A 14,809-nucleotide genomic window follows, 5' to 3' on the forward strand; every position below is an offset into this window, starting at 1 on the left:
GGAGAAACCAATTTTCATGCACGGAAACCCCGGAAAATTTGGGGGGTGAGGGCTCAGCTTAGACTGAAAACTCTGCTGGCAAAAGACATTAACTTCAATTTTAGTTTAAATTTTCCGAAATCACTCTACTTCAGTGAGAGCAAATTAACGAAAAACGTTAATAAACTAGCTACTGCTAACAACCAACCGCAACACAAAGTCGACTTAGGCCGGAACACTTGTGCACACTCTTGCTTCATCCCAATCGAGGGTTTACGTTACATTTCTATTTAAACAATTTATGATCAGGCAATTAGCCTACCTTACGCTTATCTTTACCATTATGTGTTTGTTTTTTTTTTTATCCAATTTATTAGAATTCACCTAGTTATATACAGACCGTACAAATTTTTTTTACACCCTAATGGTTGACCACGGTTTCGTTCAAGTTGATTTCAAGGCTGAAAAACAAGGGAAACAAAGGCATTACAACAGCCTAGCTCAACGCCTTTGGATGGTGTTCGTTAATGTTCTTTCTCAAACTAGCTTAAATTTTGATTACCATAAGCAATTATAATCGTTTTATCTTCATCTAAATATTGAAACTACTTGCAGAATACAACATCAAGCCATTACAGAATTTGGGTGTGTGCATAATTGAACCACCGTGTAACTGAACCACATTCAACTAAATCCCTACGTTAAACCCCCTACGTTAAGTATAAGCATATTTATTGAAAATATTTGACTTTTGTAAATCTAGATAAAAAATTTTGGGATCAGATGTCTTTGATGATATTGAATCTAAAAAGGCTATGGGAAGGCGACTGGTTGCACTCCAGCCTTTTTTTCAATATTCTTTGAACTTGCCCAGGAAAGTTAAACTTCATACCCTCAGGGTTATACCCTCAGGGTTATAGTAATAAGCATATTTGTTCAAAGTGTTTGACCTTTGTAAATCTTGATAGCAAATTTTGGACCAGATGTCTTTGAGGAGATTGTATCTATAAAGGATATGGAAAGTAGGCTGGTTGCACTCCAGCCTTTTTTTTCAGTATTCCTTAAACATGCCCAGAAAATTTAAACTTCATACCCTCAGGGTTATATCCTAAGCTGTTCCGGACATATTACAGATACGTCGTCTTGTAAAACTTGATGCGCAAACTACCTATTGATTTAGTTGAAGACTCTCCCAAACATATATGACTGCAGATACCATCAGCCATTTTAGATATTTTACAGGTATTTCCTTTTCACAACCAATAAAGGAAAAAATGTCCTTTGATTGTGCTTGGCATTCCTCTTGACATTTCCCTAAGTATTGACCTTAATGCTCCATGCTTCTTTTTTATTTATAAGATCAAACATGCCCTCTTTTCTTAATAAAAAATGTTGTGTGTTAACAATAGGCAGCTTGCATAACTTACAGCCCTTGTACCAGGGGCTAGGCGTTGTAAATCCTAGAGGCATAATTATTTAATCTTTGATCTGTTTTAAATAAAATGGTCATCTCAAAATTTTTCGATCGGAATTATTTGGGGGAAACAGAGGGATGGGGTGGAAGCCGTTCGATCACTTTTAACTCTTAAAAAGTGCACAGGAACTTTTGATTTCCAATCGAATGAGCACCCCCCTCCCCAAGTTCATGCACAAATCTTTTCCTTAAGAGTCTTATGTGTTAACATTAAGTAATTAGCTTAAATTGCGGCCCTTGCTCCAAAAGCTACTGGTGGGGTTGTTAACCCCACAGGCATAGATATTTGACCTTTACACTATTCTGAAAAATATTCCTTTTTTAGTTTCGATTGGACTATTTTGGGGGAAAGTCACCGTTAAGAGGGAGAGTCTGATTCTCCTCTGATTGCCTTTGATTCGACAAGATTGAACTTGAAATTTCACATTTGAAATCCTTAAATTCTAACAATCGGTAACTTGCAGTAACCTACAGCCCTTGCCCCGATGACTGTAGGATTTTGTTAGTTACGTTTATTGATCACGTTTTATTCTTCGATTGGAAATTGAAAGTTATAGTGCCCGTTTTCAAAAGCCAAAAGTGATTGGAGGGCAACCAGCCCTCCCCCCGGGAAAAACAGCTCCCGCGGAAAATACCTCCAGAAAATAAAACCTTACGGAAAATACACCCCTCTTGGGAAATACCACCCCGTGAAAAATCTACCCCCTGAAAAATACCCCTAGCGGTTGGTTGGTATACAATCACTTTCAATTTACAAAAAAAAACTAGAACTACCTGGGGATTATAACCAATTTCTACCTCTATCCTCCTCTCGTCTCACTTCTAGAGCTAATTCTGTATTTATCCGAAGGCTCAATGAGAGTTGAGATGTTTTTGCATTTAAATGAAACCTTTGAGGTATTGCCCTCCCCACTTAGCTACAAACCAATCAGAGAACCCCATTGCGGAATTTTAAGTACCTTTTTAAGTTTTATAATTTGTCCATTGCTTACAGATAGCGTTTGTTATTGAGAAACACACGGACATTTTCGGTGTGGGAGTTTTAATGCCTAGATCCTTAGACACTGACAGGGCGAAGGAAACCCCCATTAACAGAAATAAAAAAGGAGAAATAAATCAGACTTTATGAGTTTGTAACGTACGATTTTCTTTGTTTTTGTGACATCAGAATAGAGATTTTTTATTAATCATCTTGACAGTCCTTTATATTATGTCTTTAAAAAGCAAACAGTTCTAACAGGGTTGAACATGAAAAAATTCCAACGTGTGTTTTACCCAAAGTAAGTACGGTAGTTGAGCTGCACGAAAGTTCAGTTATAAGAGGGTTCAGTTGCACGATGGGTCAGTTAAACGATGGTTCAGTTGGTTGGTGGTTCAGTTGCAGGGTGGTTCAGTTGTACAAGGGTTCAATTGCACGAGGATTCAGTTACACGGGGGTTTAGTTAGGTGGGGTTGAGTCACACAGGGCTAGAGTTGCGAGAGGACTCGCGCTTAAATGGGGTTCAGTCACACGAGGGTTCAGTTACATGGCAGTTCAGTTGCAGGAGGATTCAGTTTTACGGTGGTTAGTTGCATGTTGATTCAGTCAAACGGTGGTTAAGTTATACGGTGGTTCAGTTGCATGGGGTTCAGTTACAGAGTGGTTCAGTAGCCTTGGAACCCAGAATTTGCTTATAGTTTTAAAACTTTTTTTGAACTAAACTGCTGGGTCTGTTCAAATAGATTAAGATTACTTACTTTGCTACAAAAGAAATATCTTCTGAAAACTTTTATTTTCAAACTTTATTTTGCCTTTCATGGATATAAAGCTCGTCCATGGTTCGCATATAGTGCTATTTTCAGTCAAAATGAATTAATCTGGTTAAAGTTGAAACTATCTGTCCTTTATAATGTAACCAAGGTTTCTGGAGCATGTTGAAAAGATTAAGGCATCTCTTCTAACTTTTTCTTAAATAACATCAACCATACTCTGACTTTCATCTTATTTGTATACCCATTTTTTTTTAGCCACCCTTAGCCGAGTGGATGGTACACGGAGTTTGTAATTTTGTGTTCTTTGGGATGCAGATTCAAATCCTGGTGTTGCTAAAAACTCCCAAGCTCTGGCATGGGTTTGGGATCTGTGGCGAGACACTGCAAGCTCAGCCACATGTGGTGTGAGCCTAATTCCAGACGGGTACACCCTGTACAGAAATTAATTAATGAATAACAATTTTCTGTATCGTTGGAAACTGCTTTTCCATGTCGTTGGAAATTTCAAAACTTCCATAGTTTTGTAAGGTTTTAGTAGTAGTGGGAAGATGGGTATAGACAAAACTCTTTATGTGGGCACTACAACACCCATTTTAGTCCAGACTCTACGCCTGAGGGTTGTCCTAGTTAAATGACAGATAGTTGAAAAACAAGAATTTTGGAAGTAGTTCAATGACATATTTTTTTTTCCAGTGAGTAACTTTGCTATGAACTGCACTGTCTCATTGATATAAATCACTTGATCAATGAATATTGTCGATTTGAATAAGCGTAGTTGATTTCCAAAGTGATACACTTGCTATATAGTTTGGAGGCTGTTTTTTTTTGTAACTGTTGTGTTTTGTTTTTTCATTTTATTGCGTTTATTTTCCAAATCTTGTTATTTCAGTTTTTATTTAGTGTAGATGTGAAATACGTGGTTTCCAATTTAGTGACAAATAAATTGTTTATTTTGACAGCTTAAGAGCTTTGGATACTAGCTTGCATAAGAATTGATTATATTTGACATTATTACAGCAAACTAGCTGTTGGGGTGGTGCTTCGCGCCACACCAACACCTAGTTGGTGGGGGTGCTTCGCGCCCCCCAAGCCCCCCGCGCGCGTTAGTCGTTACGCGCCATGTTAGTTACGCGCCATTGTAGTTGTGTCCCTGTGTCCCACCTGTGAATATATATATATATATATATATATATATATATATATATATATATATATATATATATATATATATATATATATATATATATATATATATGTGTGTGTGTGTGTGTGTGTGTTTTTAACTACGTAAAACTTGCGAATATACAACATTCTTCGCTGTCCCATTGCCTGTGCATATAAATAGATTGTCAGGTTTGCCGACTCTTGAACATGCAACATATAATTGTCCATGGGAAAAACAATCCGTATTCAGATCTATACCTCATTATTCTAATGATTGCTCTTGAGCTTTGTTGATGGTGATTGCTAATCGAAGGTTCCCTATGTCCCCGTCGTCATTTATATATCCCCCTGTGCCCCCCGGCGTCCCCGTTGTAGTTGTGTCCCTGTGACCCGATCGTCATTTATATTCCCAGTGTCCCGGTCGTCATTTGTGTCCCGGTGTCCCAGTCTGTAATTTCTCTTTGAGTGTCCCCGTCGTCATTTATATTTCCTGTGTCCCGGTGTCCTGGTCTATAATTTCTCTTCGAACATTCCCTGTGTCCCGGTCGTCATATATATTTCCCTTCTGTGCCCCAGCGTCCCCGTTGTAGTTGTGTCCCTGTGTCCCGGTCGTCATTTATATTCCCTGTGTCCCGGTCGTTATTTGTGTCCCGGTGTCCCAGTCTGTAACTTCTCTTTGAGTGTCCCGGTCGTCATTTATATTCCCTGTGTGGCTGTGTCCCGGTCGTCATTTGTGTCCCGGTGTCCCGGTCTGTAATTTCATCAGTTGACAAACATGACGTCAGTCGACAAACAACTTCATGACGACATACAGCTCAATCCTTATAATGACGTCAGTCGACAAACATGACATCAGTCGACACACAAACATGACGTCACTCGACAGACAGACAGACAACTTATTTTTATATATATATAGATTGAAGATGGTGTCTTAAAAAAGATTATAAAGCTAGGAATCTATAGCTCTTTGCTTCAATTTCAAAATTGTATTTTTCCAACCAAAACGATTATCTCTAGTATGCAACAAAGTGAAATTTATATTGCTATGATACAAAAGGAGCTAATGAATATAAAGTAGGATCAAGACCAGAATGTTAAAAGACGGTGAAGTAGAGGTACCATAAAAGCCATATAAGACAAGAGAAGACCGCAATATTAAACCACTAAAAGACCATAAAAGACAAGACCATAAAGTTGGAATGTAGATCAGACGTCTGATCGACATTCATATACACGTTTGTGGCATTTTATACATTTGTTTCACAAGTGGACTTTTTTTCAATTAAATAAAAATAAAGTTTTTTTTAACTGAAAGTAAGGAGCGACATTAAAAGTTAAAACGAAGAGAAACTATTTCCTATATGAAAGGGACTGTCCCCTCCTCAACGCCCCACTCTTTATGCTCAAGTTTTTTATTGTGTTAAAAAGTAGAGTTGTGAGAAAGAGTTATACTTTAGCGTAAATAGCGGGGTTTTGAGGAGGGTACAGTCCTCTCATATGCGGAATAATTTCAGTTCGTTTTGATTTGTAATGTCACTCCTTACTTTCGTGTTAGTTTTAGATCAATTAGAATAATTGAAACGAAATTTGCATAATAACAATTCTTTTTTACTTTACTTTTACTTTCATAATTTTATAATTAATAAAGATTTTGAGGAAAAATGGGCGGGGAGGGGTCTAGCTGCCCTCCAATTTTTTGTTTCTGAAAAAGGCCACTAACTTTAAATTTTATTCACAGACGTTTTTATTAGTAATAAATATTTGTAACTTATAAATCAACGTATCTATCAAACTTCTATATTCGTCAATTTTTATTACGCATATGAGGGGGGTTTGTCCCCTCAGCAACACCTCCCTATTTACACTAAAGTTCGAATTTTGGTCAAATTCTCTAAGAATGACCCCTGAACCACAAAGTCCGTTTTACTAGAATAACTATAGGGACCTTGGGGGATTGAGTCGTCCTCAAAGGCATATTTATTTGGTTTTCGACTATGCTCAACAAAATATCAATCTCAAAATTTTGATCCGGTGACTTTGGGAAAAAATGAGCGTGGGATGAAGCCTATGTGCTCTCCAGTTTTATTGGTCACTCGCCAAGGGTAATATAACTTTTAATTTCTGTTAAAATGAACCCTCCTGCGACATTCTAGGACCACTGGGTTGATACAATCACCCCTGGGGAAAAAACAACAAAAAACAAATAAACACGCATCCGTGATCTTTCTTCTGGTGAAAAATGCGAAATTCTACATTGTTGCAGATAGGAGTCTTAAACCTCTACAGTAGGGTTCTCTGATAAGCTGAATGTGATGGTGTCATTTTCATTAACATTCTGTCACTTTTAGGGGATGTTTCGCCCTTTTTTCAAAAATAAGGCAGATTTTCTCAGGCTCTTAGCTTCTGATGGGTAAGACCAAACTTGATTAAACTTATATATTTAAGATCAAAATAAAAATGCAATTCTTTTGATGTATATATTGATATCAAGATTCTTTTTTATAGGGCTTCGGTTACTATTGAGCCGGGTCGCTCCTTACTACAATTAGTTTCCACGAACTGTTTGATGAGCTTGAAAAAACTTTCAAGTAAGATGAAACTGTCGGGTATTTCCTAGGAATTTAGCTCAATCTATAAGAAGTTAGGGTAATATATTGGGCAAAGGGTTATAGACATCCCCCCTTCAAATTTGACTTCTAACTGTATTGTATTATAATAGGACGAATTTGCGAATCTAATAAACTTATCAGGGTGTTTTCTAGACAACTATGTACCAAGGAGCAGGTAGGGGATGGTATAGAACCTCTTTTACAGTATCAATTGATTTATGTTTTCTAATGGCAAATAAAAAAAAAAAAAAACAAGAAGGAGAAGATAACAAAGGTGCTAACTCACAAAATACCTTACTTCTATTAAATCATAATTTCTGACATTAAATTGACATACAAGAATACTTTATGATGATAAAGCATAATAATTAAATACCATCCCACTACTACTACTACTACTACTACTACTAACAAATCACCGCAACATCAAGCTGCCTGAGGCCAACACAGCTCCGCAAATTCCTCCTCTATCCCAATCTATTCAAAGCCCTCCTCTTTACTCTCTCCCAGGAAGTTCCAGTTTACCCTAAATCTTCCTTTACGACCTCCTCTCAGCCAAACCGTGGATGACCTGCTCTCTGTTTAGCCATATACGGTTGGTCAAAGAGGACAATCTTTGCGAATCTATCATCCTTCATCCGCAAAGCGTTCCCTAGCTGTCTCAACTTTTCTCTCGTTATAGTCCTAGAAAGCGGGATTGAACCAGACTTTTCACCATTGTCTTAATTCTGCAGAGGATTGAACCAAACTTTTCACCATTGCCTTAATTCTGCAGAGAAATTATGATGCTCGTTTACAAGAAAAATATAAAAAACCTATTTTCTAACCCATGGTAGGTATTTTCTACGTTCCACACTTTAGTATTATAAATCCTCCTCTGAGTGAATGTACATAATTCTACAGAAACTTATAAATGTATATTTTTTAGGTATGGATGCTTTCACTTATTATCAGTATTGGGCCGTTAGTGGGTTGGAAGCAGCCAAATGAAGATCCCGACGTCTGTGAGGTTAATATGGAGGTTGGCTATGTTCTGTTCTCAGTTGCCGGCTCTTTTTACCTTCCAATGCTCATTATTTTGGCACTTTATTGGAAAATTTATAAGGCGGCAGTTAAACAAACGAAACACTTAAAAAGTGGGATACTTTTAAGCTCAGATATTGAGCTACGAGTTCACCGAGGACGAAGCCTGCATCAGTTGAAAGAGCAAACTACTGATCAGACAGGAGGTTTCCTACAAGTTCCTGAACGAAGACAGTCAAACAGTAGCATAACCAGCAACCTCTCTCCACTGCCTGAACATCGAAGAAAATTTACGAGAGAAAGTTTTTCAACAAAGTTACCGAGAACTTTGTCTATTTCGCCAGCAAAGAGGTTCAATCCAATAGCAGCAGGGCTTGCTTCAAAAGTGGTAAAATTCAAAAGAGAAAAAAAAGCAGCAAAAACACTTGGTATTGTTGTTGGGGCTTTTCTCTTTTGCTGGTTCCCGTTTTTCTTCATACTACCTCTCCGTAAGTATGGGTATATACATATTTTAAAAACATAATTGACAAAGATCGTCTTTGGTGGCCAACTATCGAAAGCCAAACGAAAAGCCTCGGACCTAGTGTCGGAAGGTAAAAAAGGGAGGCTTTCAATAGATTGGAATGGAGGAGGGGTGCAGCTGTGTTGGCATTAGGTGGCTCGGTGCTGCAGCAATTTTTTTCTTTTGGTGATTGCAGCATTAGTAGTAGTGGTAATAGTAGCAGTTGTTGCGGTACTAGTAAAAGTCTCAGTTAGGAAGACCAGGGTCCCCCTTAGGCTCAAAATGTAACTTTTATCAGCCAAAATGGAATAAATCTTCTGATAGCTTGATTGACTCTAAAAATATTACCAGGAAAAATACACGAGATAATGTCAAGTATTTCATTAGGACCTTTATATAGTGCTGGTTAATATTCGAAATCGATACAACTATATTAGTAATTGGTAAAACTATATTACTTTATTATTATTATGAAGTACTATTTGGTTAAGTACTTCTTAAGTAATTTATCAAACAGTTCGTGGTAACGAACTGTAGTAAGGAGTGACCCGGCTCAGTAGTAAACAAAACTATAAAAAATGGAATTTTGATACCAATAGCTACATCAAAAGAATCATATTTTCATGCTAATTTTAAATATATAAGTTTCATCAAGTTTAGTCTTACCCATCAAAAGTTACGAGCCAAAAATCATTTGGGCCAAATCTTGGGGTGGGCATGAACTCCATCTGGGCCCCTCCCCGATTCACTTTCTGTCGCGTAAGAAAAATCCCGGTTTTGACAGCACATTGATCGAATATCCTAAGTAAAAATGCATTTTCAGCACCCATGTGTAGCTTGAAAATGTACTGTAACCAAATGTGGAACTCAGCCACACTGACCTCTAAGATTAATTATAACAACGAAGAATACAGTCAACGAGGTTAAGTGATTAAAAGGAAAGTGGAAAATTCAACCAGACTACAGGCTGGCATTCCTCAGCGTGAAACTTTCTTATTTAAGTAAACAATACGTTGGTGAAAGTAACCTTCATTGTTATGCTGAGGGTTGTAGCCAAAATCTCAGTTTTCCTTCAGCAGAAATCTTCCAGATCAAATATATTTACAAAAAGGAAAACCATAACAAGATAAAAAAAATATAACAGCATTCAAGGTAACAAGGGGAACCGCCGAGCTTTCATCTTTGCAAAATCGTCAACAAGCTGGTTGTAGTCCAAATTTTTACTAAATCCTTCTCTACAAATATCAAAAGGTGGTGACTGAGACGATCATCTCCTGTTGTACACTGAAGGTAGTTTTTCACTATATCTAGGCTAGAAAACAAACGCTCATTGCTCGCTGTTGTCTCAGGAAGTGTGGCAGCAATACGAAGTACTTTAATTACTTCTGAGTAAGCCACTGATAATGCCTGAAGATGGTCAACAATGTCTAGGAAGTTTTCCAGCTTTTTCTCCTCGTTGAGCAAGAAAGGCCTGGCAATACCAGCTTGAGATTCGAGAAGAATGCTGTTGATATCCAGCTCGCCGTAAAGAGAAGAGAAACGCTTGAGCAGCTCTGTGTCCATAAACTTGATTGAGCTTGGATCCAAGGCTTCGAGCGTACTCAGCACTGGCAAGTTATCTGTGAACCTTCTGTCAAATTCGGCTAGTAGACGGTCAAAAGTTTTGAAGTATTCTTGCTTCATTTCATCCGCCAAAGTAGTAGTCCAATTTCCAGATTCGATGAAATTCTTTCCTAGCGTCAAAATTGTCACAAATTGTTTCCGATGCTTAGTGATCTTTTGAGTTCTTCAAGGTCGTCCTTTCTGACCAACAGAGGAGGATCTAGTCGCGGGTCCATTCACAGCAGGTACTTCAATTTCGAGTTCTGTTGCAAACTCTTTAGCCTTCTTGAAAAGCGATACAAGTGAAGCATCTGAACGCAGGTCGGTGAGTTTGCTTCTTGTGGCCTGAATCAGGGTGTGCGATCGAGAAATAACCAAGTCGACGGCGACGGCATGGAGCTGCTGAGACAGCGATTTTGTCACTCGCATAATTGCTTCTATGTAGTGCAATTGGAAGATAACACGGAACGATTCCATCAAGGAATGATAGGCCAGGAACTGACCTATTTTAGTCTATCAACTTAGATGAATTACTGCAAATATTCAGAATTTATAATATTAATATAATCATCTAGGAAATGGGCATTTGACAGAACTTGAGAATTTAATTATGTATCTAACCTGCTTTCTGCTTTTATTATTAAAATAAGTTTTTAACCTGCTTTTATTATTATGGCCGGCAAAGGGCCCTTTTTGGTGGAAGCTTGGGCCCCCTGGAAAATCTGGGTTGGGCATTTGCCCACCCCTGCCCCCCCAACTGGCGCCTCTGGTCGTAACTAGGTTGTTATACCTACAAAATTGCAAAAGTCCATAGCCATTACTGTTTTCTTTCCCTACACCAAATTTACCTAGGCTAGGATACCATCTATCCCTATTTCTACCAACCTAGGCATTAAAATCTCCTAGGAAAAACACCATATTTCTACCTCGTACCCTGTCTATTTGCTCTTGTAATTGTAAGTAAAAGTCATCTGAGTCACTAGTATCTCCATCAGTTGGTTCAACAGGGGCATATACTATTATAACTGATACCCTGAACTTTTTAGTCATACAATGAGCAATTAGTATTCTATTGTTAATACCTTCCCAGCCTAAACAATACTTAGCAGATTCCTTATTCATCGTGAGCCCTACTCCTTGTCTATCTACCCCATCCTTCCTGCCTGAGTAAACAAATTCTATGTCACCTAATTTAATTCTTCTTATCCCTGGGATATGAGTTTCTGAAACTCTTAATAAATCCAGTTCAAACCATCTGAATTCGTCAGTCAAAATGTCATTTTTAAACGTCGCAACATTTCAAGTTCCAATTTTCATGTTCTTTAAATCTTTGAAATTATTTTGGCCTCAGGAAAAGCAATGACCCTGGATACCAGTGCAGGACAGGGACCAACATATCTTCTCAAGTCTACACCGAAGCGCTCAAGCCGGCTTAGAACCGGACAGCAGGAAGTCCCTGGGACCTCCAATAAGTTGGAGGCTTTGTGCAATTCAGGGTCCATCTTGGTCACAATATGGTTTTCAGCATTTGGCGATGCTCTTCTATCAACAAGAGTCGAAATCCTGCACACACAGTCCCAAGCCTCTTACCTTCGACTCATTATGTATTCAGGGCTACAAATATTATGTTACTATGGGGAGGGAACCCGCAGTAAATAAATTAGCTAGGAAGAGGTTTTTCAGCCCGAAAACGCCCATAAAAACAAACCAAGCCCAGAAGAATATCCACTAATCAGAATCCCCTGCGAGTGCTGTGTTGTTTACTAGGCTATAATTTTTAAGGGGCGCCACTCCTCAAGTGGGAAAAGTTGACCGCAAGTTTCCCAGTCTTGCGTGTACCCCGAAAGGGTCGAGGCAGCCCTTTACAGAGGCCGTTGTTAATAAATCTGGATTTTACGCCCTGTCGCAGTTGTCCTCCTATAGAGGATCCTCCCACGATGGTGTTCTGAATCACCATGCAATTTAATCCATTACTGGGAGAAGGTTTGTAATTCGTGTGACGTGTGGACACGCCAGTTTGCCCTGTTGAGTGTACATTTGAGGGGCCTTCTTCCTCCTCCACCTGTATTTATGACCCTAGGAGAGGGTGCCCCAGTTTCTATTATGGACTTTCAGGGACAAGGTCCTTCTTGGTCTGTGCCTCCTATGGAGGTACTCTACATATCTGTAGGGCATTCCCCTATCTGTTGTCCTCACCAAAACCTAGCAAGATTATCTAATAATGTACTAACTAATGCAACTAATAAATAGTTTCAGTAAATTGCAACTTCACTTTCAATTTAGACTAAAAAGTAAAGGATAAAAATAACACATACAAGCTCTGTTGTCCTCTGCTAAAACCTAGCATGCAAACTAACCATTAACTATCTAATGCAACTAATTAATAGTTGTAATAAATTGCAATCTACCTTTTGATTTATACCCTAAAATAAAAATAAAAAGCTCTATTGTCCTCTACCAAAACCTAGCATGTTAACTAATAATTAACTAATAAATAGCCCATTTGGCCTGATTGAAACACCTCACAAGCCACGTCTTATAAAAAAACACCTTAGAGGTTTTAAATTAAGAAGAATTTTTATTAGAAACTATACTAGTAATACAGAAGTAGACCTAAATAGCCAATTTGGCCTGTTTGAAACATCTCACAAGCCACACCTTATAGAAAACCCCTTTGAGTATTTAAATTAAGAAAAATACTTAATAGAAATAATGCTAATAATACAAAAGTAGACCTAAATAGCCAATTTGGCCTGTTTGAAACATCTCACAAGCCACACCTTATAGAAAACACCTTAGAAAATTTAAATTAAGAAGAATACTCATTATAAACAATGCTAGTAATACAGAGTAGACCATTCCCTATTACGTACGAGACACCTGCGTCTCGAAGAAAACTCTTTCTGTTATGTAACATGCACCTGCATCTCTTAGAAAACATTCCCTATTACGTATCTAACACCAGTGACTTGTAAAAATGTCTGAGGGAAGGCTGTCTCGGTAAGGATGTCACGGTAGGGCTGTCACGGGAATGGCGGAATAGGATTCGCTTGGGAATGGTGGGATAGGGCTCTCACAAAAGTCATTATGCCGTCATTAGTGAAAACCGCGAAAATTCACACCGAGTAATATTTTGCTTCATGTATTTTGATTTCTCAAGAAAAACGGAAATCACACCTTATTTTTTATATATAAATTGAGGCTACTCCATTGTAATTGTTAGCTAATATCATTAAATTTTTTGAACAAATCTGTCAAAGATACTATGTCTGCTTTTAAGTTGATTAGGTTGTCTTAATCTGGATCTTTACCTCCGAGAACCTCCAAAACTGATTCACATATTGAAAAAAAAATCTTTTTAAACATGCACCTATCGACCACCTGTGTATCTATGTATGTAAGGGCAATAGTTGGAAAACTTCATATTTTTCACCACACAAATGTGCGAATAAACGCTTGTTTAAGGCGTTACATCTTATTTTATTGACTGCCTTTATCACAAATTGAAGCGATTGGTGCAATTTATCACTCATATTTTCGCTACTGGGTGTTGTCGGTGAATGAAACACTGGATTATGATTGCTGTTTTTATTGGTAACAGTCGCTGAGCCTCTTAAAAGCCTACAATGATATGTCATGTCATGTTAACAATTTAGTCCTTCTGCATTAAAACAAGAACATTTTAGACGACCCCCGTTGACGTGTAGTGCACCCTTTTATTTTTGTCATGCTAACGCAGAGCCCCATCGAGTCTCACGTGGACTTCTGAGGGCCCACCTGGACCACTTTGGGAATCAGCGCCTCGAATAATTGTCCATATTAACAAGTTATTTTGGATAGACTACGTGCATATTTTGGATCAAATGAACCACTGAGGTGAATGATAGTCTCCGAAACTGGCAAGCTCAATATGTAGTTTTTAGATAACTTTAAATCAATTGGCTATCTCAGAATTTGTACTAGGTAAAACTTTGGCCTTCTTCGGGCCAAAATCGGTATTTGGCGCCTCAAAATGGCAGAAAGCATCACTTTGATATGGTTCAATCCCTTTTTCTCCGTAGTAAAGGCACTAGAACTTCAATTTCCGTTTGAATGAGAATTCTTTTGGTAGCCTCAGATCATTGGTTGTATACAATCATCTCTCTCTCTCTAAAAAAAAAAAAAAAAAAAAAAAAAAAAAAAAAAAAAAAAACCGCAACAGGGTTTTCCTAGATACTGAAGTTCGTGACGTGATTTTAATTAAGATTCCTTGCTTTTGGAAGTGTTTTCCCCTTTTTTCGAAAAACGGAAATATTTTTCAGGCACGTAACTTTCGGTGCGCACCTTCTAACTCAACGTATTATACATATTTTGAATAAGAAGAGAAAACCTATCTTTTTATCAACATATTGTTATTAAAACTCAATTTTTGTGAGTTTTGTTTACTATTAAGAATTAATCCTTACTTACAGTTCATTACCACAAACTGTTTGAACATAGCACGCACAGTAATATATATAATACAAAATACATGTATTAATACAATATATGATTGGTAAATTGCCTATGGAAAAATTTCGCATCAAATATTTTTTTCAATTCTTCCTTTTCATTTCTGAACATTAGTGCTTTCGATGGCAGTTATTTTTTTTTTGCAAATTAGGCACGAATACTCGAATGAAAAGAAAAATAAAACTGTTCTGTCTGCAGTGATAAGAGCCG

The 14,809-nt window shown here is 37.8% G+C and overlaps 1 protein-coding gene across 2 annotated transcripts in view; it reads left to right on the top strand.

The window, feature by feature from the left end:
- Positions 1-14,809, top strand: part of LOC136029898 (alpha-1A adrenergic receptor-like) — a 134,530-nt gene that overhangs the window by 97,202 nt on the left and 22,519 nt on the right. For both annotated transcript variants that reach the window (XM_065708389.1, XM_065708388.1), the window contains exon 3: positions 7,910-8,492. In XM_065708389.1, the coding sequence (XP_065564461.1) occupies positions 7,910-8,492 (583 nt within the window). The remainder of the gene's footprint in view (positions 1-7,909; positions 8,493-14,809) is intronic.

This window comes from Artemia franciscana, chromosome 8, assembly GCF_032884065.1.
Source record: "Artemia franciscana chromosome 8, ASM3288406v1, whole genome shotgun sequence".
Lineage (NCBI taxonomy): Eukaryota > Metazoa > Arthropoda > Branchiopoda > Anostraca > Artemiidae > Artemia > Artemia franciscana.